This window comes from Heterocephalus glaber, unplaced genomic scaffold (genome assembly GCF_053883595.1).
Source record: "Heterocephalus glaber isolate CG9 unplaced genomic scaffold, H.glaber_assembly_v1.0 deba00001608, whole genome shotgun sequence".
In the NCBI taxonomy this organism is placed as follows: Eukaryota; Metazoa; Chordata; class Mammalia; order Rodentia; family Bathyergidae; genus Heterocephalus; species Heterocephalus glaber.
The window spans coordinates 39411329-39439070 of NW_028258379.1; the positions used below are offsets into that span (position 1 = coordinate 39411329).

Consider the following 27742-nt stretch of genomic DNA (forward strand, 5'->3'; position numbering starts at 1 on the left):
GTTGAAATGGATTGTGATGTTGAGTCTATGGTCAATAACGGGCAAGAGGGCCGGGGATTTAGCTCAGTGGTTCTGTCACCTGCCTTGCAAGCGGAAGGACCCAAGTTCGATCTCTGGTACCAAAAAAAACAAAACAAACCTAAAATAACGGGCAAGTGCCATGGTTGATTATCAGTGTCTGCCATGAGCACAGCATCAGTGGTAGGAAGGTTCCCAGACACTACTGATTCTTACCTGATGTTTCCTCCTTCGGGTCCAGGACAGTGTCCTGATCACCCTTACATAGCCTGCCCCTGGATAGTTTCTATGATGTATCAAGTAGTCAAACAATGTTGAATAAAGTAGACACAAACAAATGAAAAAAAAAAAGCACAACACGACATAAAGCAAAATGGCAAAGGTACAAGGCTAAGCTAGGCGTGGTGGTGCATGGCTATAATCCCAACAGTCTAGGAGGCTAAGGCAGGAGGATCACAAGTTTGAGTCCAGGCTGGGAAATTTACCAAGGCCTTGTTTAAAAAAATATATGGCACACACGCACAAATGGCAGGAAGGCTAAGTGTTTCTAGACATTAGCCATTTACCCTGTGTAAACGCCTAGGAATGTGGGTTTTACTTCAGATGGGTAATGGAGATTGAGAGCGGTTAGTGATTTTCCCAGGCCCCACAGAGAGCGTAGGATAGCACTGGCATTGGAGCCAGGGCTTTTTCACTCCCAGGCCCTCTTCCTGTTGCAGTGCTGCTTTTCTGTGGGGGACAGGGCCAGCTTGATGGCGGTGGTGCCTTGGAGTGGAGCCCAGGAGGCTGTGTGAGAACTGGCCACAGAAGGGGCGGAGGCTCCGTCTCCGGGGGAGTGTTTGTTGTCTGAAGTGTTTCTCACAGGCCTAGCCCAAGGCAGGAGGCAGCACCTCAGCCTTCTCTCCCTGTGGCCTGTTTTTTTTTTTGGTACTGGGGATCGAACTCAGGACCTTGCACTTTCGAGGCAGGTGGTGGAACCACTGAGCTAAATCCCCAGCCCTTGTTTTTTTAAATTTTTTAATTTTTGCATTATTTTCCCTGTGTGCTGCTTCTTAAGTTTCCTTGTTTTGTTTTTTGAGGCAAGATCTTGCTATGTAGCCCAGACTGGACTTGAACTCATGACAGTCCTCCTGCCACAGCCTCCTGAGTGCTGGGACCACAGACACATCTTGCTGGGAGGTGGCCTCAGTCTTCCTCCCAGGCAGACCCTGGGCGGGGGCGCGGGCCTCAGAACACTGAGCCCCAGACACACGCAGTCACGCACGGGCCCACTGAGCCACCCGGAGCCTGCTCCCCAGGTGCTCACACGCGAGGGCAGCGTTGGTCGGTGTAGCCACTGGACGGCCCTTAGAAGACACGCAACATCTCAGCATCTTCACCTGTTGCCGCACCCCGAGAAGACCCTGGGCCTGTGTCTCTGGTGTTTATGATGGTGCAGTCAAAACATTTTGGCTGGGAAAGGTTTAGTTTGTCCCTACAGTGCATTCTTTGATGTTTTCTGTAGTTAAAAATCATGTTCGAGGACAGTGGTGGTGAACCTGTGGCACGCGACTGTTATCACTGAAAGCTCTGAAAGGCTCCCCATCACTGTTCTAGGGAATATTTAATAATAATGATGTGGAAAATGCTCCTGACTTATTAAGTGAAAAGCTCTGTGTGTGTGTATATACACACATCTATAGCTGTTTATATATCGGATCTCCACACAGCATGGTGACATAGCATAGCGACATGGCACATCTGTATGATGGATTATGAATGACCTCTATTTTGTACTTTTCTTTGTGGTTTCTTTTTTGGTACCGGGGATTGAACTCAGGACCTTGTGCTTGTGAGGCAGGTGGCGGCACCACTGAACTAAATCCCCGGCCCTCTTTGTGGTTTCTTGAAACAGGGTCTCACTGTGTGGCCCAGGGTGGCCTTGAACTCAGAGGGACTCTCCTGCCTCAGCTCCCGAGTTCTGGGATCACAGGCGTGCGCCACTATGCCCAGCTTTGGACTTTTCTATACTGTGTTAGCAAGTTTCCTATAGTGAGCACTTATAACTGTTGAACAAAGAAAACACTGCTTTAAATTAAATAAGTGCTGTCGCATCAACGTGTGGTTGTGTACGTGGGCAACAGAGCCTTTGCTACTGTCTGTCCTGTTTGGAAGATGGAAGGGGTGGTCCAAGTGGGGACAGTCTCCTGTGTGACATGGGGACAGCCATGGAGCCTCCTCCATGGGTTCTGTGGGAGGAATTCATGAACCAGGGTGCTAAGAGCGTTGCTATTGAGGAGCAGTGTGGCTGTCACCATCTTGGCCGCAGTGCTTCTGTCTGTGGGTGTGGTGGCCTCGTGGTGAGCAGTGGTCTCCCTTGGAGCTGGTCCACAGTGCCCTGGGCTCCTGGCAGCCACTGTGTGTGTGCTGTGGGCTGCATTGGGGCCCTCGCCCACGTTTGTGGAGCACCTGTGTAATTCAGGGGTTCTGAAGCTGGGATCTCCCTGGCTCTGAGGAAGTTGTCAGTTTGTGGTCTGGGCAGGACCAGCACACACGGTCCAGGTTTCTGTGGCACTGGGCACTGAAATTGTGCAGCTTTTGGCCAACTTCTGAGCCTTCTGGAGCTTCCGTTCTGCTAAAAGAGGGATATGTTAGTTAGGTTTTTCTCTTTTTGTTGTTCTTTTTTTTTTGGTACCAGGGATTGAACTTGGGACCTTGGGCTAGCGTGGCAGGCGCCGGAACCACTGAGCTAAATCCGTGGCCCTTTTTGTTGTTCTTTTTTGAGCCAGATTCTGTGGTTCAGGCTGGCCTTGAGCTCTCAGCGGCCTCCTGCCTCAGCCTCCAGAACACTGGAATTGTAGGCACATGCTGACATGCCTGGCAGCCTTCTCACTGTTAAACATCACCTCTTGGTGGCATGGCTGGGCACTGAAGGATTGTAATGCTTTGTTCTGCAGCCCCAGCTTTCCCTGGATGAGGAGCACACACCCCCTCTCCTGCTGGAAGACTGTGTGTGGAAACCGTGGCATGGCGTCGATGCCAGATCCCGTGACCTTCCGAGAGTTCTGTCCACTGTACCATCTCCTCAACGCCATCCCCGCCAAGGTGCAGAAGGGCTTCCGCTCCCTGGTGGTCTACCTCACGGCGCTCGACGCCAATGGGGACTACATCGCGGTGGGCAGCAGCATCGGCATGCTCTACCTGTACTGCCGCCGCCTCAGCCACATGAGGAAGTACAACTTTGAGGTGAGTCCTGCCACTGCGGGTGCCTTGTCCCAGGTGAGGTTCCCGACTTCCGGCCTCACTGTGACCACACTCAGTGACGCATTCGCCAGGTGGGGTGTGACTGAAAATGCTGTGTGTTTCAGATTTTTTCCTGTCTCCAAAGGTCTCACGTCACTTTTAAAGAGTGTTTTAGTGATTAACACTTGCTAGAGAACTCTGGAAAAGGTGTTTGTTTGCTAAGTGTTGTGTCTCCGAGTGCCTTGATGACTGGAGTGCTCTCTGGTGTGCTCCTGGGATGGCGACAGAGGATCTAGCTCAGTGTGGGAGAATGGCCAAAGTCACGCTCACCTTGAGTAAGGCGCCTGCAGCCTAGAGACCTCGTCACAGCTGCTGCTGGATGCCTGGGTGCTATGGATGAGGGCAGCTATATCGTTGGGCCACGGTGTGGCTGGCAGCCAAGCTTGGTCAGATCTGTACTTCTATATGAGCGGGTGCCGGTGGTGGGGTTCAGAGGTGGCCATGGTTGGCCTCTACCCTGTGGCCTTGTGGCCTCTTCTGGCTGTGGACAGTGGGCTTTCGCATTGAGGAGAACACAAAACACTTGGAGTTTTTTTGTTTTATTTTGTTTTTTGAGATCTGGTCTCACAGTGTAGTCCAGGCTGGCCTTGAACTCATTGTGATCCTCCTGCCTCAGCCTTCCTGGTGCTGGGATTACAAGTGTGCACCACCATGCCCAGCAACACTTGTGTTTTAAAACACAGTCAATGAAAATTAAAGTTTTGATATTTGAACTTAACTTTCCTTTCCTTTCGTAGTGCTGAGGACTGACCTCAGGGCCTGACACATGCTTGGCAAGCGCTATGCCGCTGGGCTACATCCGCAGCCGCCTTATGCTTTCTTTTGAGATAGGGCATCACTAAACAGCTTCAGCTGGCCTTGAAGTTGTGATCTTTGGGCCTCAGCCTCCCCAGTACATGGGATTGCAGGGATGTACACCTGGCTTTAAAGTTAGTTTTTCTTGCCAGATGTGGTGGCACACACCTGTAATCCCAGAACTCTGGAGGCTGAGGCAGGAGGATCACCACAAGTTCAAGGCCAGCCTGAACTACATAGCGAGACCCTGGCTCCCAATTAAAACTGTTGCTTTTCTTTTTCTTTAAGATTTCATGGATTTAACTGATCAAATTTCCCCAACACTTAAGATCATTACACAATTAAGCTGTAAGCTGTAGTAATGAATGTAATAGAGCTGAGATCTCTCAAATACCTCAGCTAACAAGGAAGACTTAAGACTCCAACAGTGAACCCCAGCAGAACAAACAAGAGAAATCCATGCTCAGAGACATAATCAACCTGAGAAGGACAAGGACAAAGTCTGAAATGTAGCTAGAGAAAACCAGCATGTTCCGTGCAGGGGCACCAGGATTTGATGAGTGCAGACTTCCCGTCAGAAACCATGGGGCTGCAAGGCAGTGGTAAGTTTTGAGCCTGGGAAAGAGATTGTCCAGCAGGGTCCTGTACTGTCCTGTGAGAGTAGCTGTGAGAGAGAAGACGAAGTGGACGCTTCCTCAGGTACCAGGAGCTGCTGCAGCCATTGCCGAGCTGGGGTTGGGTTCAGCGATTGAGTCCTGGCTTCCGTCTCTGGTGCCACAAAACAAGGGAAAACCCAAGAACGTAGTGAAACCGCCTCAAAGCAAACCGTGAACAGTGGTAGTTGTGTTAATGCATAGAGCACACAGGTATCAGACCCTGCAGGTATAATTAACTATTACACTGTAATAACCATTTTTATCATCAGAGCTGGCTGGGTCTTGGACTCACTGGGCATGATTTACACGGTTTACAGATGAAGAAACCAGGGCTGGGTGTGTAGCATCGTGGTAGAGAGCTGGCCTGGTGTGCACAGGGCACAGGTTCTGTCCACAGCACGAGTGTGCATGTGCACACATGCATGCACACACACATGTGCGTGCACAGCCACCACCAGAGTGTGCAGAGAAAGCACCAATGAGAGCCCCGCTGCAGGTGCCCCATGCTCACTCCTGTGGGGAGGCGGGGCCGGGCCACCCTTGGGCCTGGGGTTGGAGGACAGCAGATCGGACTTGTGGTCTCTGGAGCGTCCACAGATGCATCTCTCATTAACTTTGGGCAAATCTGCAATGTCACAGGCAGGAAAGAAAAAATAAAAGTTTGCCCTCGAATCTGTGCATCGCATGGCTGAAAGTCATGCTTAAAACAAAGTTATGTTCCTGAAGAAGAAAGTGGTAAATATAGCCCAGCACACGTTCTCAGGAACAGCGCTTTGGGAGCCTTTCTTCTCCCACAGAAGGGCGCGGGCGCGGCACAGGCAGATGGAAACACAGGCAGTTCTTCCTGCCTCTGCCAAAAGCACGGGGATGTGGCAGGGAGCCAACAGCAAGCACAAAAGTGTGATAAACATGGCAAGTACAAGGGTGAGAACGAGTGGAAAACGAACCCAAAAGATAACTTGACCTGCGGCCTTTTCTTCTTCTGTCTTGTGTTGAGACCGAATCTGTTCCAAGCTGGCCTCCGCGCAGGAGACCCTTCTCCTCCGCCTCCCCCCAGCGCTGGGATTACAGGCCTGCGCCTCCAAGCCGCACTGCGTTCTGAATAAATGATGAGATCTCTTTCCTTAGCCATGCCACTCACAAGCCCCGAGGCTGCTGAGAGAGCCAGAAAAACAGTACGAAAGGTGTGGCGGGCAGGGCGGTGTGTGAAGAAGGGAACCGTGCTGCAGTGAGGGCTGAGTTGCCCCGAGTCCCTCATTGTGCCCTTTCTGCAGCAGCTGTGGAGCCCCCTTTCCTGAGGGTGTTAGTTGTGCTACTGTGGCTGCCTCCATGTTCTGATTGCTCTAGAATGTTTCTCTCCTGGTAATTTTTACCCTGGGGACTGCGTGGTGGCCCTGTGAGGGAGATGGGTGAGGACAGTCGGTCTGCACAGTGGAAGTGCTCAGGGTGCAGACTGGAGGAGGCTGCGCAGTGCAGCAGGGGTGCTGCAGGGTGACAGGGAGCCGGGCAGGGCTGGAGAAGGTGGGGCTGGCAGGCCAGGTGACCTCTCTGCAGAGGATTCCTGTGGAGGAAGGAGAGGCCCCAGCCTGGCAGCGCTTCTGGAGTCATGCTTCGGCGAGTCAGTGGTGTTTCTTCGGCTCACACCTAGGGGTTCGTTTTCAGATGGGGGCTGGTTGTGTTGCCCTCCAGTCATGGGCCCACAGCATCCTCCCGCCTCAGCCTCCTGAGCAGCTGGGAGTCTAGGTAGATGCCACCTTACCTGCTTAAACCTGGGACATTTTTTAAAAATTTCATTTGTACGCGTTTGCAGTTCCTGTAGTTTGCAGTCCTCTGGGGGAGTGGTTACATGTGCACGTTACGTTAGAGCTCATTTCTTTCTTTTTTAAGGCCCTCCCTCCTCCTCCTCCTCCAGTGCCCCCCTCCCATTTTCATTCCTCTTGATATCATTTGTCTCAGCTCGTGTTCCGGCATAGTGTTTACATTAATTGGGGTTATTAGGCTCCTGTGCACGGCACATCTTTCTTCTTCTTCTTTCCCCTTTCCCTCCTCCCTTGGTCCACTTCCCTATTGCAAGGACCCGTCCCCTTGTCCCCTCTCTCCATCCCTTATCATTTTCTCTGCTTCTGCTTTGCCTCTCTCAAATGAGAGATACCATGTGGTATTTAAGCTTGTGTGTCTGGTTTATTTCACACAACATTATGTTTTCCAGGTGCATCCATTTTCCTGTAAATGTCTCAAATGTGTCATTCTTTATAGCCCAGTAGTATTCCATTATATATAGATACCACGTTTTCTCTATCGGTGCACAGACTGCTCCCAGGACTTGGCTATTATGAGCTGTGCCGCGACAAACATCGGTATGCATGTATCACTGTGGTATGATGTCTTAAGCTCTCTGGGGAAGATACCTAGGTAGGGAATCACTGAAACCCAGTACATTTATAAAAGTGATACAGGGCCGGGGATGTAGCTCAGTGGCACTGCACCTGCCTGGCACAAGGTCCTGAATTTGATCCCTGGTACCGCCAAAAAATAAAAAGACAGAAATGAATTTTCTTTCTTGCCGTGTCAGCCAAAGGTTCATCTGCCCTTCCGGTGCCTACCTTGCAAGCGCAAGGTCCCGAGTTCGATCCCCGGTACAAAAAAAACCCAAAACCAAACCAAAACAAAAGGTTCGTCTGCCTAATCCGCACCCCCCCCCCCGCAGCAAGTATCTCTCAGGTCTAGGGAAGAGCAGCCACTGACAGCTACTGTGCTGTTATGTTGGTAGCTTCACCAAGTCGAGTCTCACTGGTGTCCTTCTTTGCATTCATTGCTTCATTTTATTGGTTCCTAGGAATTTGGCTTTCAGATGCTTCTGACAGTGACTCACTGTGAAAAATAATTTTGCGGGGGCCAGGGATTTAGCTCAGTGGTTTTGCCGCCTGCTGTGCAAGCCCAAGGACCCAAGTTCGATCCCTGGTACCAAAAAAAAATACTTTTGGAGTTAGGGTACAGGGAACCAAAGCCAGGGCTTTGCACATGCTCTACAAGTGCTCTACCACGGAGCTGCAGCCCCAGGCCCATTTATTTTTGTTTATTTTAAAATTTTGAGATAGTGTCAGTAAGTTATCCAGCCTGGCCTAGATCTTGCAGTCCTCCTGCCTCAGCTTGTCAGAAATCCCAAACTTCTTTTTTTTTTTTCTTAAATTCTTTTATTGGTACATTTTAGGTATACAATACATTTACATTTATATTTGGGTGCTTGTACCTGTACATGATGTATCTTGGTTCTCATTTTTTCCCCATTACCTGTCCACCCTTCACCCCTAAGCCCTTCCCTATTTACATACTTTGTTTCCATTTTTTTTCTTTTCTCATAATTTTTCCTTTCCATTCTTTCCTTTCCCCTTCTCCTCCCACCACCCCTACCCCTCTGCACCTTTTCCTATTTCAAAGTATCAATTATTAGTTATTAATCCTTTTAGTCCTTATTTACACTCTCAGTTTCTCACACTAGTGAAACTATTCGGTATTTACACATGTGTGTCCTATTTATTTCACTTAAGAGTATGGCCTCAATATGCATCCATTTAGCTATAAATGACTCTAGTTTCTCGTTCTTTATGGCTGAGTAGTACTACATTTTATAAAGAAAAACCACATTCTTCTTTATCCAGTTTCCAGTTGATGGGCACTTGGGCTGTTTCCAAGTTTTAGCTATTACAAACTGTGCCGCTATAAACATGGGTGCACATATATCACTGTGGTATGATTCTTTTAATTCTTTTGGGAAAATACCCAGCAGGGGAACAGCTGGGTCAAATGGGACCTCCAGCCCTAGTTCTTTGAAGAAATTCCAAACTTCTTGAGCATCATGTTGGCCTTTGGGTTTTGGGCTAGGGTTGCTCACCCTCTACTCTGCTATCCTTCCCAATAAATAGTGGAACAGTTGGATGTGAATAGAGGAGAAAGAGGAAAGCGGAATCCCTTCCTGACTTCCGAGGTTATTTGGTCCTCACTGTGAAGGTATGGGGTGGCAGATGTGGCTCTGAGTAGAGCATGGGAGAAGCGAAGTGTTCCAGCTCTCCCTGCTGACACCTGCTGGCTCTTCTCCTCCTGAAGATCCAGCTCCTAGCTATGTCCCCACTCCATCTGCTGACTGCAGAAAAGCAGGCGACTTCCTGTAACCCTCAGGTGGTTAGGGTCATGTGGATTTTCTTTGGAGGTAAAGAAGGAAAACAGTGAACCAGCCTGTGCCAGTGCCGATCTGGCCCCCCTGTTTCTCTAAGCGTGCCCCCCAACCCCCTGGTTGTTTGGTTGCTGGAAATTCCTGCCCAAGGTTAACTAACCTTGGCCGGCCTCAGGCGCTCATAAAGGAAGCTTTGTTAGCCTCACGGTTCCCATGGCCCCACTCACAAAGAGCACTTCTTTCTGATGTGTTTGTCTTGGTATAGAGGCGGAGCTGCCTGCCAGGGAGCTCAAGGTTCACCGAATGCCAATCTAGCAGGAGACGTTTATCCAGAAAAGGATTCCTGGCACCTTTGAAGTAAAAGACTTTTTTCCTTGAAGTTTTTGGTTACTGGCGTTCCATTTGAGGAAGTTTATGTTGCTACCAGGAGAGCAATAATACCTGCCCCCTAGGTTATGGGAAATGAGGAAGGCAGGGGGATTAAACACACAGTAAAGGGGATCTGAGATGGGCAGAGTTGTCTTTTTTGGTTTGAGACAGGGTCTCGCTATGTAGTCCAGGCTGGCCTTGAATTTGAGATTGTCCTGCCTCACCCTCCCAGAGTACTGGGGCTGGTGCCACCATCCAAAGTTTTATATATATATATATATATATATATATTTGTTTGTTTATTTATTTATTTATTGGTACTGGGGATCGAACTCAGGACCTTGAGCTTGCCAGGCAGATGCTGTGTCACTGAGCTACATCCCAGGCCCCTAAAGTTGTTTTAAAGAGGCAGAAGAATATATCCCAGGCCAGAATAAGACAGAACTGTCCCTGTATTTGAAAAGAAGAGAAGGTGACAGAGGAAGAGGGTCACTAGTCTCTGTGTCACTTGCTCTGCTACAGACCAGGCCAAGCCACAGCCTGGCCGGGAGACCTCTGAGACCAGTGCCCCTTGGCAGGCTGACTCTGAGCACGCTGGCTGTGACTGTGACGTCACAGCAGAGGACAAGCTGGCGTGGAGCCTGCCTCTCTCTGCCCCGTGGTGCAGGCCTCCCTGGGCTGAGGAGCAGCAGCATGCTGACAAGACTGCTCTCAGCCCGGCCCACCATGTGGTGTCACCAGGCTGAGCTGTGCTGGGAAAGCTGAGCACTGCGGGGCTTGGGTCCCCGTGCACGGGGCGCAGCTGCCAGTACAGGCAGGGGACAGCCCACCCCAAGTGGGCTGTGGGGCGGCTAGGCAGCCTCAGTGGGTGCGGCTCTCAGCCCTGTACAGGGTGGATGGGGATGTGGGTGCGTCTCAAGTTTGTCTTGTCTGGCGGCCGTGTGTCCTGTGGGTTGTCACGTGACACGATGCACACTCGTGTGCACGACTGTGAGGAGGCCCTTGTACGTGGCTGCTGGCACTCCCAAGTAGCAGTTTGTCCTCCCGGCCCGAGAGTGGACAGAGGCCTCCCTGTGACCACCGGCCCACATGGTGCCGGTGCCATCCTGCTTTGTCCTTGGCCTGTGGGCAGCTCCTGCTCCTCTTTCGAGACCTGAGACCTCACCGAAGATCACGTACTCGATTTTGATCCTCCCAAGAACAGTGAAGCCATCAGGAAACGCTTAACTGTTGAACCCTATTTCATTGCACCTTATTTTAAACTGTAGCAAGTCTTTAAACGGCCTAGTTGATATTTTAAAGTCTATCTCTTATTTGTACACTTGTATGAAGAGCAATATTGGATTGGTGTATTTGGGGTTTTTTTGGGAGGGGAATTGTGTTTTTTTGGTTTTTGAGTCAGGGTCTCCCTCTGTAGCCCTGGCTAGCCTTGAACTGGCAGTCCTCCTGCCTCAGCCTCCCGAGTGCTGGGATTACCAATGTGGACCACCATGCCTGGCATCTGATGTGGTTTTTACAGCGAGAATACCCTCTTCTCAGCCCCATGCCATCATGTTAGGCCTGCATAGCTGAGACTTACTACGCCCATCCCGCTGATGGTACAATTGGTCCAGGTTCCAGCTCTCACCATCACAGGGCCCTCGTCGTCGTCCTTTCTCTGCAAGCCTCATGTGCTCGTTCACGGAGGAAGCCCAAGCTGTGTGTGTCCTGACTTGGTCTTGCAGTGTGTGTGTGGACAGATCCCTGGGCCTCTGCTCACCGACTGGTGCACACCCAGGGCCACTTCAGCACTGGCCGTACGTCTTGCTGAGGTTCAGGGCCGCAGGCCGAGTGTCAGTGAGTGCCTGACACGGGAAAGGCTCAGGAACGCGGAGCTGCTCTGCTGCTCCTGCTCCTGCTGTCAGCTCTGACGTGGTCTCCGCGGACTTCCTTGGTCGTGGCCTGCCTGCCTCTGTGCCCGCTCTGCTGGCCTGGGCCAGGGCCAGTGCAGCGGCCCAGGCTGGTCTCCCGATGCCCACTCCCCACGTCCTCCTGAGCAGGGCAGTCACAAGCCCTGACCATGGCACAGCAAACCAAGAATTGGCACAGGATCCCCTGCTTCTTCCTGTCACTTAGATCCAGCTCTCGCCACTAGTACTGTGCCCAGCGCTGGGTGTATTTCTAGCCTGGGAAGACACCTGGAAGCTGTCATGCCCCAGGGGCACGTGAGCCTGTCCTCATCCTGCTGCTGCAGGCGGCTTCTCGTGTGCTGTTCTGGGCTCCAGCTCAGCCATCAGAGGCCAGCTGTGACCTACTTCAGTTTCTGTAGCAACAGCAGTTCAGTTGGTACCAGAACCAAGTTGACTACATCAGAGATGGAAGTGGTTCATGGGGGATGGCAGTGCACCTTAGCAAGGTCCAAACAGTCATGTCATTTTTCTGAGTGAATGATTTCAAAATAAAAAACGATCACTCAGATGGTCTGGAAGCCTGCCTGTCTCGTGCAGGTGCTTGGGTTGGTATCATTTAATACGGCTGTGGGTCTGAGAACTGAAATGTGCCCGTATGTAGTTTGTGAGTCACAGTTGTGTTGTCTAGTTAATGTCCACCCAGCCCCAGAGACAGGCGACTGCAGACCGCAAGCCTCTCCTCACTGTCTCCTCCTGTGCCCGAGATGGGAGGATGAGGCTGGGCATGGCTCTTCTGACTCCAGGCTGTCAAGTGGGTTTAGGGTTTGTTTTGTTATTTATGAAGCACCGTTCTTGGTGATGATTTTTAGTTCTTTCTTAAGGGCTTGGTTGATTAATTATCATTTGTTTCATTAGAAAGGAGATCTTAACAGTTTTGTCATTTTGAAGATTGCAGTCCTGGAGAGGAAGGAGAGGATTCTGGGAGGATGGGCTAGGAAGGAACAGGGACTGTTTCCGTGCCTGGTGGAAGCTGTCTGAGGTAGCAGCAGGTGTGGAGTTCTGTGACGTCTCAGGAAGGCTTGGATGCCAACTGTTTGCCCACAAAGGCCCGTGTGAGCTTGGCACACCCCAGCTGGTGCCCTCAGAGGGTGGCCGTGCACCTGTTCCAGGAACTTCCTGCAGCCTTTGGGGTCTTGGGCCTGGTTGTTGTTCTGGTCACATGGATGGAATGCGAGCAAGCGGCTGGTCACACCTCCCCGCCCTCCAGCCCGAGTGACTTCTCGGGCACCTAAAGAGCCAGCACCTCTTTTCCCCTTCATTTTACTCCTTTTCCCCCTTTGGGAACCAGACATTAAAGAATAGGACATTGAAAAACAGCTGCATGTAAGGGGGAAGTTAGAAGGTGACTCTACCTGGCCAGGAAAAGGTGTCAACTCAGAAAAGACCCATGAAAACCTTATGTTTATACCCCAGGCTGCTGCTCGGCACAGCCAGCCTACGGTAACCCAGAAGCAAAAACAGCAAGTACTAAGGAGACCTGGCACGCTCTGGGGAAGGAAGGAATTGCTTCACGGAAGGGCCTCCTTGTTGGACTGGGATGTCCAGTATTCAGCCACAGAGCCAACCCAGGCACACGGAATGGGGCCATGGCCCATCCAGACGGGAAGCTGCTGACTCCCCGGTAAAGGCCAGGTAGTGGACCTGCTGGACAGGGATTAAAACAGCAGTCTAAGGTGCTCAGAAGACTGAAGGAAGAATGGGAAGTACAGTAACTGCAATTTAAAATTCACAAGAGGGCTTCAAAGGTGGAATTGACCAGGCAAAAGACAGAATCCATGAGCTTACAAAATAGGACAACTGAAATGATCAGGTCTGAGGAAGATGGAGAAATACATTTGACGAGAAGTGGACCCAGCGTGGGGACCTGTGGGGCTCGTCAGTCATGTGGGGACACAGTTTTGTGGGAGTTACAGGAGACAGAGCAGTTGGGGAAATAATGACGGAAAACTTCCCAAATATGACGAGGGCACAATTAGAGGCGTCCAAGTAAAGTGAACTCAAACCCACACCAAGCGTATTCTAATGACGCTTTCAGGAGCCAGAGGCAGAGAAAGGCTTGAAAGCAAGGAGAGAAATGACTTTCATGTACAGGGGACTTCAGGAAAGTGATAAGCAGGTTTCTCAGCAGAAATACGAGGCTGGGAAGTCTGGCTAATGGATTCAGGGTGCTAAAAGGCAGCACTTGTCTTACTTCATGTCCCCTCCCCTTCCTTCCCTCCATCCCTTGGCCCCTTTCTGATTTCCTAACTCATTCTGTGAGGCCAGAATTACTTTGATAAAGCCAGACAAAAGCACCACAAGAAAACTCTAATGAATATGTACCTTACAAGCACTGATGCAAAAACCCTGAACAAGATCCTAGTGACTGAATTCAGCAGCAGATTGACAGGCTTATCCACCCGACCAAAGTGGGATTTATTCCTGGGATGCAGGTTGGTTCAACATGCAAAAGTCACTGCGGTCAACTGTGTTATCAGAACGAAGGGGGAGAGGGCCAGAGATTTAGCTCAGTGGCTCTGCTGCCTGCCTCGCAAGTGCAAGGTCCCAAGTTCAATCCCCGATACCAAAAAGCAAACATACAAAAAAACGAAGCGGGAGAATCACACAGCCAACTCGGTTAGCACAGGAAAAGCCTTTGGTGAGTTCACTGCCTGTATGATACACGAAACCTATGCCTCAACATAACTAGAGCCGGTGGGAAAAGCTCACAGTGAGCACCATAGTCAGTGGGGAGCTGGAAGGTCTCCCGAGCTCAGGGACAGGTAAGGAGGCCTGCCCTTCTCCCTCTGTTCAGCCCAGGCTGGAAGTTCTAGCCCGAGAAACTAGACAAGAAAAGGAAATAAAAGCTGCCACCATTGGAAAGAAGAAGTAAAGCAACTCTCTCTCTCTCTCTGTCTCTCTCTCTCTCTGCAGATGACATGATCTTATGTAGAGAAAGCCTTAAATAGTCCACCCTAAATTTTTGTTCCAGCTGATAACTTCGCATGGTAGCAGCACACAAAGACAACTCAAAATTAAGTATTTATAATTAAGTATTTCTAAGCACTAAATATGAACAACCTGAAGCTAAGGAAACAACTTAAAGTTGCATCAAAAAGAATAGTACACTGCAGAATGAACTAAGAAGATGAAAGGCTTATGCGTGAGTGAGTGGACACACCTGTGTTCTTGGAGTAGCGGACATGGTAGTGTTAAGATGCCCATACTAGGGCTGGGGATTTAGCTCAGTGGTTCTGGCGCCTGCTGCGCAAGCGCAAGTTCCCGAGTTCAATCCCTGGTACCAGAAAAAAAAAAAGCCCGTATTATGCATGATCGACTCATTCAATAGAGATCCTTGAAAACCTCAACAGTTGTTTGCAGCAATAGAAGAACCCACCCTAAAATTTGTATGCAGTCTCAACGGACAATGGGTCCCAATTATCCAGGACAACCTTGAAAAAGAATAAAGCCAGAGATGTCACATATACTGAATTTAAAACTCACTGCACGCAGTGTGAGACTGGCATAAAGATAGTCCATGCGTGGGCCGGGGATTTAGCCCAGTGGTTCCTTCCATCGCCTGCCTCACAAGTGCAAGGACCCAAGTTTGATCCCAGGTACCAAAAAAAAGATAGTCCATGCAGACCAAGCGAGTGAAGAGCAGGCCCAGAAACAAGCCCTCAGATGTGGCCGAGTGATGCCTGGTGGGAGTGGGAGTGCTTTTCAACGGGCAGACGACAGTCTTTCCAACAGGAGTGCTGGGAAACCGGATATCTGCATGAGAAGTAATGAATGTCTGTCTAACGCTATAATAAAAACTGAAGTGAATCAATGACTTAAGCATATGAAAGTTTAGGACAAAAGTGTATATGTTGGATTTGGCAATGATTTCTTAGATACAATGTCACAGGCACAAGCAAAAAGAAAAAATAAATTGAACTTCATGAAAATTTTAAAAATGTGTTCTTCAAAAGTCACTATCAAGGGCTGGGGATTTAGCTCAGTGGTTCCGCCACCTGCCTCGCAAGCGCAAGGTCCCGAGTTCGATACCCGATACCAAAACAAAACAAAACAAAACAACAACAACAAGCAGTTATGGGTCCAAGTTGCAGAGAGAACATTTTGGGCTGGGGATTTAGCTCAGTGGTTCCACTGCCTGCCTTGCAAGCATAAGGACCCGAGTTCGATCCCCTGTACCAAAAAAAAAAGAAATTGATGATTCTAGGGGCTGGGGATTTAGCTCAGTGGTTCCAGTGCCTGCCTCGCAAGCGCAAGGTCCCGAGTTCGATCACCGGTACCAAAAAAAAGAAAAAAAAAGAAATTGATGATTCTCAAAAATTAAAAATAAAGCTGAGTGTGGTGGTGCACACCTGTAATCCCAGCTACTTGAGAGGCTGAGGCAGGAGGGTCAGAGTTTCAGGCCAGCCTGGGCAATATGGTGAAACCCTGTCTCAAAAAGAAAATTAAAAGAGCCGGGGTATGGCTCTGGGAGAGGGCCCTCCTTCGCTCCCCAGTGCCGCAGATAAAGAGGACTAGTTGGCAGATCCATCTGTGAACACAGACCGGAGAGAAGCGGCCCAGGACTGTGAAGAGACATCGTGGACTTGAGTGAATGCTTTCAGTTCGGCAGCGACCCGTGGTCACACACCTCTGACGATCGGCACTGTGCCCTCCTGGTGAGGGAGACCTGAGCTGTGTGACAGCATCCGTCCCAAGCCCGAGGACACTGTGTCCCGAGAACTGAGCCAGTCAGAGAAAAGAGCCCTCCCAAAAAGGCCGGTGATTTAGCTCAGTGGCACCGAGCCTGCCTCACAAGCCCGAGGTTGTGAGTTTAAGCCCCGGAACCAAAAGAAAAAAGAGGGCTCCCGCGTGAGCATGAGGCCATGGAGGGTGAGGGAGGTGGCCGGGGCCAGGGAAGAGAGAACAGGGGCCGTTGTTTAATGGGTTGGAAGTCCCCATTTCCAAGATGAAAAGTTTTGGAGATGGATGGTGGTAGTGGTCGCACAGCATTGTGAGTACTGAAATGTATACTAAAAAGTGACCGGTGTGGTAAGCTGGGGCGTGTAGTGCTTGCCCATAAACCCAGCACTCAGGAGGCTGAAGCAGGAGGATCTCAAGTTCAAGCCCAGCTGGGGAACTTGGTGGCTCAGTAAAACCCTGTCTCAGAAAATAAAGGGCTGGGGTTGTAGCAGAGTATGAAGGTCCTGGGTTCAATCATCAGTACCATTTTAAAAAAAGTTAATGTGGTGATTGTATGTTCTATTGTAATGGAATTTTAGAAGAAGGTCAGGAACCCTGGCGAGGAGAGGTCTCCCCAGAGCTGCTGATCCTCCCAGCTGGCATGTTTCCAGCTAGGAGTCCACGGGCCGGGCCAGTGACGCTTTCCTCCTGGTGTTGTCGTCCTTGTTTCCATCGGGACAGTGTGGCGGCCTCCCGATGAACCCGCTTTGACTGTTTGGTCCTTCAGGGGAAGACGGAACCCATCACCGTGGTGAAGCTGCTGAGCTGCTTCGATGACCTGGTGGCAGCCGGCACCGCCTCTGGGAGGGTCGCAGTGTTCCAACTCGTGTCCGCACTGCCAGGGAGGAACAAGCAGGTAGGCACTTACTGGACTCAGCAGATTCCATGTGGATTTGTTGTGGTTGTGTTTTTTGAGACAAGGTCTTTCTGTGTAGCCCAAGCTGGCCTCAAACTCACAAAGATCCTCCTGCTTCAGCCTCCCGAGTTCAGGGATAACTGGTGCTCGCCACCATGCCCAGCTCTCATGGGTTTTAAATTGAAACCCTCACATGCCTAGCAAATGTATGCTTGGAAAAGTATAATTCTGTGCTGTTTCTAATCAGGCAGCACTTTTGTTCCTGTGTGGACCCTCGGCATAAAGCACGCGGGGCCTGGGGACACCCTGGGTGTCCTCTCTGTGGGTCCCAGGCGGGCAGATGGAGTGGTCGCCCCACAGCCCGAGCCCCAGCGCTCACACTTGCCTCGCCTTTGTTTCATCGCCTGCTGGTAGCTTCGGAGATTTGACGTCACCGGGGTGCACAGAAACAGCATCACGGCACTGGCCTGGAGCCCCAATGGGATGAAACTGTTCTCGGGAGATGACCGAGGGAAGATCGTGTATTCCTTTCTGGATCTGGACCAGGTAACGCGCTCACGGGGTTGCTGTGGGCCCCTCCCACGTACAGTGGAATGATTATATTCAGGATTGTAGTTGAGCTTTATAGTTGGTTTGTGTTCTTGATCATAGCTCCTTTTTCTTCGCATCTATTATTTGCAACATTTTCTTTCCTGATCTTTTCCAAATCTTTGTAAGTTCCTATTTCTTTGACTCAAGAGTTGGCCTGCTACAGCATTCACTTTATTTTTAAACTTTCCCTGATATATAAAAATTGTACATCCTTAAGGGTTACCATGTGATGTCCTGATACATGTGTACATTGTGAATATTCAAATCAGCACAGACGTATCTAGCTTTTTTTTTTTTTTTTTTAAGTACTGGGAATTGAGCCCAGGGCTTTTGCACTGAGCTGCAGAGTTGCCCAGGCTGGGCTTGAACTTGTGATCCTTCTGCCTCAGCCTCCCAGAGTGCTGGGATTACGCTCGAGTGCCACCACACCTGGCTGAATCTAGCACTTAACCCTTATGTGAAACACTCGCTTTTCACTTTGCTATTCTTACTGCCACTGCTTAGAAAAGAGAAGACGCTATTGTCCTTCCCGATTGTTTGAGAGATGAGCAGAAGCGAAGCGGACCATCTTTCAGTCCTCCCCCTGGACAGAGGATGGTGTCCCAGGGGATAGAGAACTCATGGTCACAACTGACCCATAGCGGCGGGAGGGAACGCAGAGCAGGGCAGCGCAGGGGCGGCCAAGGGTCAGGGCCTTCACAGGGCAGGGCAGGAGGAGCAGCAGCGCCGCCTGGCGGCCACTATTTCCCACAACCCTCACCCCGGGTCTCCAAGCCGAAGCCGGCTGGGCACTGCGCACATCCCGCTCTGCCCCAGCCCCTGGCTTTGCGATGCCTGCATTTCATCGTTCCGTGCCGCTCAGTGACTGACCAGCTAGCACCCAGCGCGCCCTCGCCCTCTGGCTTAGCACGGTTGCATTGAGCTCTCTAGCCCAGTCCCTAACTCCTGATCTGGCCTCCCAGTGCACTTAGAAAGGTGGTGCCTGAGAGCTTTGGTTGTGTGGGTTGCATCAAGTCTACCATGCTGGAAATTCAAACGCAGGAATTGTAAAATATTAATTGTAATTTGCGATAATCAATCCATTATATATTAGCATAGATACCTTTTTAACAATGAAAATACCTGTTTAAAAAACGAATGAGGGGGCCGGGAATTTAGCTCAGTGGTTTCGCCACCTGCTGCACAAGCGCAAGGACCCGAGTTCAATCCCCAGTACCAAAAAAAACCAAAAAATTGGGCTGGGGATTTAGCTCAGTGGTTCCACTGCCTGCCTTGCAAGCACAAGGTCCCAAGTTCGATCCCCAGTACCAAAAAAAGAAAAACGAATGAGAAGAGTGGCATCGCTTTATATTTTTACAGATCTCTCTGATGCCTGGTAGCTAGGCATGGTGACGCACACCTGCAATCCTAGCATTCTGGGAGGCTGAAGCAGGAGGATCCAAGTTCAGGCCCAGCCTGGGCAAATTAATGAGACCCTGTCTTAAAAATTTAAAAAAGGGCTGGGGATGTAGCTCAGGGTGAAGGCTCTGGGTTCAATCTCCAGTGCCAAAAAAAAAAAAAAAGAAAGAAAAAAGGAAGGAAGGAAAAAACATTTGGCTTACCAGAAGACAGGGTGCTGCATGTGTCATGGTTAAAATCTGGCCTCACAAAGACACGTTGGGGAACATAGGAGGAGAATTGTGACAAAAGGTGGTTTCCTTGAAGGTGACAGCTAAAAATGACACATGGTGGCTGCCATATACTGTGGAGCCTGACGCCACAGGGGCAAGCTCCCCTCCCAGCCTGCCTTGAACTTGGGACCTTTTCCCTGGGTGTGATTTCTGTCCTTATAACGTGGGATGACGTGCACCTTCCTGGTGTTGACACACTGGGTTTTTTGTTGTTGTTTTTTGTGTTTGGCTTTTTGAGACAGGGTCTCGGTATGTATTCCAGGCTGCCCTTGAACTCACTGTGTAGCCCAGGCTGGCTCAAACTCACAGCGATCTTCCTGCCTCAGTCTCCCACAAGCGTGGTGTGCTACCATGCCCAGGGATCCTGTATTTTACACATTACCATCCACTTTGTCCAGTTCACAAGACAGAAAGATGTTTCAAGACTTTATCCTCACTTGGAAATAACAAGTACTATTTGTTTTCCTCAAAAGATAGGCTCGCCTTTTCTTAAATGTCTGCCAGATACCCAAGTTTGAATAATTACAGTATTTCAAGTCAAAATGGTGCTCTGTGAAGAAGGCAGCTGGCTCGCCTCCCAGCTGCAGGGAGGCTCGGGGCTTTTCCTCAAGAAAACTAGTATGGCTCAGCACGCTGCAGGGCTGCATGTATGCGTCCCGGTGTATCACATCACAGCAGAATCTCTGTCCTGAGGGTGGAGACTCAGTGAGGTCACGTTTCTTTGCATCAGAGGATTCTTCATTGAAGCCCAGTTTTACCATGCAGGGGGGTGGTGTGAAGGGCATGGTGCCGCTCTAGCCCCTGCCCCATTGGCACAAAGGGCAGACAGCATCTTAGGGTGATTATGAAAATAATTCTAGCCTGGTGTTGCCTAGAGAGGGCCTCGGACCTGCAGGCAGGTGGGGCATCAGGATCCCTCCCCACCGTGCCTGCCCGCCGCTCCCGAGAGGAAGCAGCTGGCTGTGAGCACTGGGAAGTACCAGAACCTGGGCACCAAAGGAGGCTGCAGCAGATGAGCATGTTGCCCATTGCTGTAAAATGCAGTCTCAGCTCATCGCGAGCTGTGTTAAAAATGGAAAAGCTGCTTTCTGAAGAGCTTCATGGGGAAGGACAGCTTCCTTCAACCTCCTCTGGGGGCTCAGCTTTCTCGTCACGAGTGCAGTGGTGGTTATGTAACTACACGTTTGTCAGAAACCGTAGAGTCGTATACCTGAAAATGAGGAACTTTACTGTCTGTAAATTTTGCCAATAAATCTGTCCACAGTCTCCCCTAGCCCCCAAATATTGCAGCCCTCTTCTTGTACTGAGGATTGGAGCCGGGGCCTTCTCTCTGTGTACATCTCCAGTACTTTTTTATTTTTTATTTTTTATTTTGGGATAGAATCTCACTAAGTTGCTAGGTCACCCAAGCTGGGCTCAAACTTGCAGTCCTCCTGCCTCAGCCTCCCAAAGTTCTGGGATTACACGCTTCCACCACCATGCCTGGATTGCAGGAATATTTCTTAGTCAAAAAAACTACTTCAGGGGAAGAGTGATTTACAGAAGCCAGTGTTTGATGCCATGAAAACTAGTTTGTGTCAGTAGTAAAATGCCTGCTAGAATTCACCTTATGCATGGTGGTTGTTTTGTGCTTATACCGCCTTATGTATTTAGTGCCGGGTTGACTTCTCCCTAGCTTCCCCTGTCCTGTGCCCCTTTCATCTAGCAGGATGACCATGAGCTCGGATGGCCTTGCATGCATTGTGTTGGGGACAGTAGCAGGAGAGCTGATCACTGTCACAGTAATTGGTAGAAAGTCCCCTTTCACTGGGTTTTATAGTAGAATAAGCAGCATGCATGGCGTGACATGTTTCGGTTTAGATCTTATGGGTTCTTTGAACTATTTACTGAGACCATTTTAAGGGAAGTGACTCACACCATTAACTGACCCTTGTGAAACCTGAAGTAGCGTGGTGGGGGCTCCCAAATATCCTGCCATGGGCTCACCTGAGCCTGGCGAAGGAAAGCAGGCAGCTCACAGGCAGCTTCCGGTCTCTGCAGGGGCTCTGCAACTCGCTCCTGGTGCTGGAGGAGCCGGCGTCCATCGTGCAGCTGGATTACAGCCAGAAGGTGCTGCTTGTGTCCACCCTGCAGAGGAGTCTTCTCTTCTACACCGAGGAGAGGTCTGTCCGGCAGATCGGGACACAAGCAAGGAAGAGGTGAGTTGTGCGCGTACTCAGCTCGCTCCGGCCCGGGCTGTGGGACCGAGCAGCTGGAAGGCCCCCTTGACCTCCCGTGTGCCAGCTGCAGGCCACGGCTGCTCCCGTGGTGAGGAGCCGTTGGGACCCACAGGTGCAGTGGTCCTCTCTGGGGCCTGTACCTGTGTCACTCCCAGGCAGACCCCTCCACAGTGCCCGGAATACCGCTGTCGCCCTCTACCACCAGCCTGCTGGGGACGGTGGGGAAGGGAGACAGAAGGAGCAGGAGTGGGAAGGGTGGGGAGCCATGACTGGCACAGGTGAGGCCGAGGCTGGTGGGGGCCGAGGGCTCCCGTCCCTGTCCTCCCTGCTAGGCCTCATGGATGGGGCAGGCAGCACTGGGCCAAAGCACGGGGAGCAGGGAGAGGGCCAGTGTGGCGAAGCCTTGGGCTGGTGGTGCCAGGGGAGGGAAGGGGGTGAGCTCACCAGGGTGTCCCTGCTGTCCCCATGTGATGTGCTGGACAGCATCACAGTGCTTTATTCTTCCTTCTGCATGAGTCCTCAGCCCTTAGAGAGGTCACCTCCCCCTGCTTCTGTGGCCTACAATGCCTCACTGAGTTGTCAGCAGTCTGTGACCGCAGTCTCCCTGTCGGTCAGGATGCCGAGTGGAGCAGGTCGACTCCCCAGGCCTTACTGCCTGGCCCGCCTGGCAGTGCCTTGCCTCGCTGTGTCTGCTGGGTGGCAGCATGGGCGAGAGCAGAGCCGGTTACTTTTACCCAGGGCCACACCCAGCGTCGCTCCTCAGACCCCGCCTCCGGGCCTCTGGCGCGGTGTCCTGGGAAATTCGGGGAACCTCTCCTGGGCATGGCGTGGTCAGGCCTTCCTCAGCCTAAGTGTCCAGTGTGCCAGGCACCCTTACAGTTATGTAAGGCAAGCAGACCTCGACAGAAGTGACTAGAATGTAAGAGGGCTTATAAAAAGGAAGAAATCTAAAAATTGGGTCACCAAGCCAGGCATTGTGGCATCCACTTACAATCCCAGCACTCTGGGAGGCTGAGGCAGGAAGAGCACAGGTCCCAGCCCAGCCTAGACAACTTGGCAAGACCCTATCTTAGACTGAAAAATGGCTGGGAATGTATCTCAGTGCGAAGACCCTGGGCTCGGTTCCTAGTACTGGAAAAACATCACCAGGCAGAAATTGGCATGCCTGGAAGGCAGGAGGGAAAGGTGCTGAGCTGCCTCAGAATCCCTGTGGCCCTGTGTGGAGTCCTCTCCTGTCCCCTCCTGAGCGAGCCCCTGAAGGCAGCCATCAGTCCCTGAAGCTGCAGGGTCACCTCCTCTGGGGCCGGACGGGCTGGGACTCACCTGTAAACAGTCCCAGCACTCGGGCTGGGGCAGGAGGACTGCAAATTGGAGCCCAGCCTGGCGACCTGGCAAGAACCCCTCCAAAATAAACTCTAAAAAGGGCTAGGGGTGGAGCTCGGTGGTAGACCACTCCTGAGTCTCGTCGCTCCGCTCGTACTGCAAAACAACCAGGACAGAATAATGCCTTGTAGGGTGGCCTGGTGATCTTTGCTCCCGAGCTGAACTTGATAGGCGATGTCCTCCTTGGACTTATCTAGAGGGATTTAGTCACTGAGGCACTGCCGCCTAGGAAGATAGCGACAGGCAGAGAGGTCCCCACCTATGCCTGCCCAACTCCTGGTGGGCCTGTGGGGCTGCTGGGTGCCATAGGAGCGGGCCTCTCAGCCTCTGAGCCTCTGAGCCTCTGACGGTCCGGTCTGGGGCCGGGCGGCTCCTGCGGAGTGATGGGTGGGCGCCAGTGCCACTTGCTGTGCTGTCCCTGCATTTCCCTCCCATCCTCACTTCCGCCCTGAGCTGGGGTCCCCGGCACATTCACAGACCGGGAGGTGAACCTGATGGGTAGCTCTTCAGTGGCGGGTCTCACTCTAACAGTGCTCTTCCTGCCTTCGAGGGTCTGACACACGGTTAGAGAAGGAGTCAGCGAGGGCCAGGGTCCACTGAACCTCTTCCTTTGGAACTCTGGCGGACGCTGGAGCGTTGACACAGATGTGGGACCCGACCTGAGACCCAGATTTCCTGGGGTGTGGGGTTGGAAGAAAGCCTGGAATTGTTGAATATGCTCTTGGTTGAAAACCAGCAGTTCCACTCTGGAAATATCCTTGGCTGCCCCTAACGCCCATGTGCTAGGACATATGTGCCAGGGCACTCATGGCACATTGTTCAAAATAGTGAAAAAACAGCCACGACTAACAGGGAGGGGTGGGGACATGCTCAGTCCCCACCTGAGCCCTGCAACCACAGAGGGAGGCTGCATCTCAGATGCCTTTGATGAGGGTAAATATGCTGTGGAATATGATCCAGCAGTGCCAGCGAGCAAGTGCTCCAGCTTCTTTTTATCAAGGATAAATCTTAAAAACAGTGTTAAATGGAGAAAGCAACTTGCAGAAGTATACAAATGGTGTCACTCTCTCTTTTAGAAAGTGAAAGATGGTACTAAATTGCACAGTGTCTAGGGATGTGTAGAAATGTGACTAAGCGAGTAGCAAGAGCAAGAAGCAGCACACAGCAGTTCAGCCTGGGCGCAGTGGCCAGGTGGGTGGGAAGTGTGGCGGAGGACTCACTTCCTACGCGGGGGATGGGTGCATGCCCAGGCATCCCGCTAGGCTTTGTAACTTCTGTTACATATATTCTTTTGCACATGTCAGATATTTCATAATTTTTTTTTTGGTACTGGGGATCGAACTCAGATCCTTGCGGTTGCACAGCAAGCAGTGAAACCACTGAGCTAAATCCCCAGCCCAGATATTTCATAATTTTAAATTGAAAAAGAGACCAAGCCCGGGGACCAGAGAGGAAGCTCTGGCAGCTTTGGGGAAGCGCTGAGAGGCAGCAGTGCAGACATTGCCATGATTCAGCACACTGGGGTGGCCATGGCAGTCAGCCTGGAGGGCAGAGCAGAGAGCAGAGAGCGGAGAGCGGGCTGGGCTGGGATGCTGCCTCGGGAGTGTGCTGATGGGCCCGGAGGAGGGAGGCACGGGGCTGCAGCAGGCCTCCTCCACTCGGGTTGCGCACTGCCCGGCAGGGCTTCCATGGGCACGGGATGGCGGTGTGGCCAGTTGACCAGAAATTAAGCAGCAGGAAAGAGGGGGCAGTTATCCAGATTCTTGTTGTTACTAGCAGGGGTTGGCAGCTACGTTACTATAAATCAGTCCATGCCTGGTTTTTTCTTTCTTTTTTCTCCTGATTTTAGTACTGGGAAATTTGGTGCTTGTTTTATACCAGGACTGTGCAAGCAGAGCGACCTCACCCTGTATGCGTCCCGGCCTGGGCTGCGGCTGTGGAAGGCTGATGCGCACGGCACTGTGCAAGCCACCTTCATCCTGAAGGACGTCTTTGCGGGCGGGGTCACGCCCTTCGAGCTGTACCCTCGTGTGGAGCCCGAGGACAGGGGGGGCTGCGGCTCGCCCGAGAAGCACCTTGGGCTGGTGTCCTGCTTCTTCCGGGAGGGCTGGGTGCTGAGCTGGAACGAGTACAGCATCTACCTTCTGGACACTGTGAGCCAGGTGTGTGGTGGCGTAGGTGTTGGGGGTCTGCCCAGGGAGCATGTCCCGCCTCTGGTCCCTGGGGAACAGACCTGACCCCAGTGCCAACCCTGACCTTTGTGCTGGTCCAGGGAATGGAACGAAGATTTGTTTGGTCATTTTTGTGGATTTGAAAAAATAATTTGCTTTTGAAATTCACTCTCACGTTTATCCTGCCAAGAAATGATGTGTAGGGCTGGGGCTGTAGCTCAGTGGTTCCACCGCCTGGCTCGCAAGCGCAAGGTTCAGAGTTCAATCCCCGGTACCAAAAAAAAAAAAAAAAAAGAAAGAATGATGTGTAGGTTTTGTGTGAAGTACCAAGTTAAACTCATTCCTTATAGGCTGTCTGGGCCGTGTTCCTTCTTTTTTCTTTGTTTTCCCAGTGCTTGGAACGGAACCCAGGGCCTTGTGGTACTGCCTAAGCACACGTTCCACTACTGAGTGACAGCCCTGGGCTGGGCCTTCCCTGATCCCAAACCACAGTGTAGCATGCAGTGCAAACTCAAGCGGGACTGTCCCCAGGCAGGGCAGGGTCTCCCTCCACCTGTCCTCTCTTTTACCCTTGTTCTTACCCTCATGAAGTCCTGTTATTCTGCCAGGGTTTTTCTTTTCAACTTAATGACCTATGAGGTCACTTTCTAGCATTATTAAATCATGGAGGGAAACAATTTCTGTTTGGATCAAGATGGTAAAAGATCACAGAGACAGTTTAGGGCATTAAACACAGCAGTTCTTTCAGTTTCTTCTTTTCCTAAGAGCAAAGCTTTTGCCTGCCTCACTCCCAGAAGTCACCCACACTCCAGGTTGGCAGATCCTGTGAGCTCCACTGTGACCCCGCAGGACGGCAGAGCCACGCTGGGGGAAGTGAAGGGCTTTCTCACCAGGTGCAGTCAGCAGAAATGAAGTCATCTGCTCCCCATCAGCACCCCTTAATGGTGGCCATCAACCCAGCCTGGTGATGCTGGTTTGGTAAAAAACTGACCCTCAAGCCTCTTGCCCTGCAGACCCTCGCCCGCCTGAGCTTGGCTTCCTGACCAGTGAAATGGGGTGGTGGTATTGGGGAAGGGGGTCACCTCCTAGCTCTTCGTTCATGTCTTCGATGAGGGATGTTTCGGAAGGCAGTTTTGTTCTCTTTGCCAATTATGGGTAACTTCTCTTCCTTCCCCGGGCTCCTTTGGCGCTAGCTCATTAATTAGTGGCATCAGGATAGTCGGTAATCTCATACCAGCCCTTGTCACCTGAGCACTTAGCCTGAGCTTTGCCCGTAGGCATAATTAACTTCATTCCCAGGCAGGGCTGAGATAGGATGGCCCGGAGCAGGTCTGCGCCTCCCCCCTCTCAGAAGCCAAGGTCCTGCTTCCAGCCATCTGCTGGGCTGCCTGAAAATTAGCAGGGGGGATAGGCCCCTTATCTTACACAGCCAACCAGTCTATTACTTGGACTGTTGGCTGAAAAGCAACAACTGTCCAGAGTCACGACCTGAGGAGGTGGTGTCTGAGTCAAACTGGAAGTCTCCCAGGACTGGAGTGGAATCTGAGCAGAGAGAAAAGCATGTGCCGGACACATGGGACATGGAGGAATGGCCTGGGCTTGGACTGGCACCATCAGTGCATGTGAAGCCCTGCCAGGCAGGAGGCAGACAGGTGACAGACAGGCAGCCACCAGTGGCAGAGGGCCCTTGCTAAGAGGATGAGATCCAGGTCACAGGAGTGGGCAGCTGAGCGGCTGAGGCATGGAGAGAAGCTCTGCCCACCTGGTCCCGGCCCCTGACTGCTAAGGTGTACGTCTGTCGGGTAGCACCTGACTTGGGGTTGAGTTACTCTTTAAGAGTTTTCAGCTGGGCATGGTGGCACAGGCCTTAATCTCAGCACTCTGGGAGGCTGAAGCAGAAAGATGGCAAGTTTGAGCCCAGCCTGGGGAGCTTAGCAAGACCTTGTCTCAGAAAAGGGCTGAGTATATGGCTCAGAGCAAAGACTGAGTTCAATCCACTGTACCGAAAAAAAGGGCCCAATCTTCAGAGCTGGGCGCAGTGACACGCACCTCTAATCCCAGCTACCCGGGAGGCTGAAACAGTGGCCATCACAAGTCACAGTCCAGCCTGGGCAACCTAGGGAGACCTTGTCTCTGAATAAAAAGGGCTGGGGATGTAGCTCAGTGGTAGAGCACTCTTGGGTTCAATTCCCAGCACCTTAAAAATTTTTTTTCCCAGACAGTTGTCATAACAAAGTGGTAGCTGTCATTTGACTCGTTTGGGTTCTTACACGTGCTTTTTTATGCTTTAAACTGTTACTGTTACCTAATTTTGAAATTTTTATTTATTTATCTGTCTTGACAGGCCACCATTGCTGGTTTGGAAGGATCTGGTGATATTGTGTCTGTTTCCTGCACAGAAAATGAAATCTTCTTCTTGAAGGGAGATAGGAACATCATTAGAATTTCGAGCAGGCCTGAAGGACTAGCGTCAGTAGGTTTGTAATGATTTTAAAGTGTGCCGTGCACCTGAAGGGCAGAGTGGCGCTCTGCAGTTTGGAGTTGGGCTTCTCATGATTTTGCTGGCTCAGCTGTGGCAACTTCAAGCGCATATTTTTGTCGGTAATTCACATAGTCCCAGATTTCAGTGCTGGGGACCGTGTGGCTTACAGGAGAGGCTCGAGGCCACTGCTGTCTAGGACTCCGTGCAGCGAGCACTGCTCCAAGTCTGCCCCACCTCGCAGGTGGGGAGGGTCACTGAGCGCCTGAAGTTTACATTTTGTGTACTTGTAACTAATCTGAGTGTAAATAGCTGCCCATGGCGGATGGCTGCCATCTCAGGCTGTGTGGCTCTAGACCATGAGATTGTGCTGTCTCTAACAAGTCACCCTGAGTAGCTCCCACTCCTTGTGCA

At 51.3% G+C, this 27742-nt stretch overlaps 1 protein-coding gene across 6 annotated transcripts in view; it reads left to right on the forward strand.

Moving 5' to 3' along the window:
• Tecpr2 (tectonin beta-propeller repeat containing 2) overlaps window positions 1-27742 on the forward strand; it is a 75999-nt gene that overhangs the window by 5238 nt on the left and 43019 nt on the right. For 4 of the 6 annotated variants that reach the window (XR_015445181.1, XM_004836916.4, XM_004836917.4 and 1 more), the window contains exons 2-7: window positions 2955-3243; window positions 16687-16815; window positions 17230-17361; window positions 21117-21274; window positions 24528-24840; window positions 27194-27326. Coding sequence is in view for 5 of the 6 variants with exons in the window: in XM_004836917.4 (XP_004836974.2) it covers window positions 2955-3243; window positions 16687-16815; window positions 17230-17361; window positions 21117-21274; window positions 24528-24840; window positions 27194-27326 (1154 nt within the window). In the remaining variant the exon portion in view is untranslated. The remainder of the gene's footprint in view (window positions 1-2954; window positions 3244-16686; window positions 16816-17229; window positions 17362-21116; window positions 21275-24527; window positions 24841-27193; window positions 27327-27742) is intronic. The other 2 variants (XM_087195604.1, XM_004836921.4) reach the window with 1 other exon arrangement.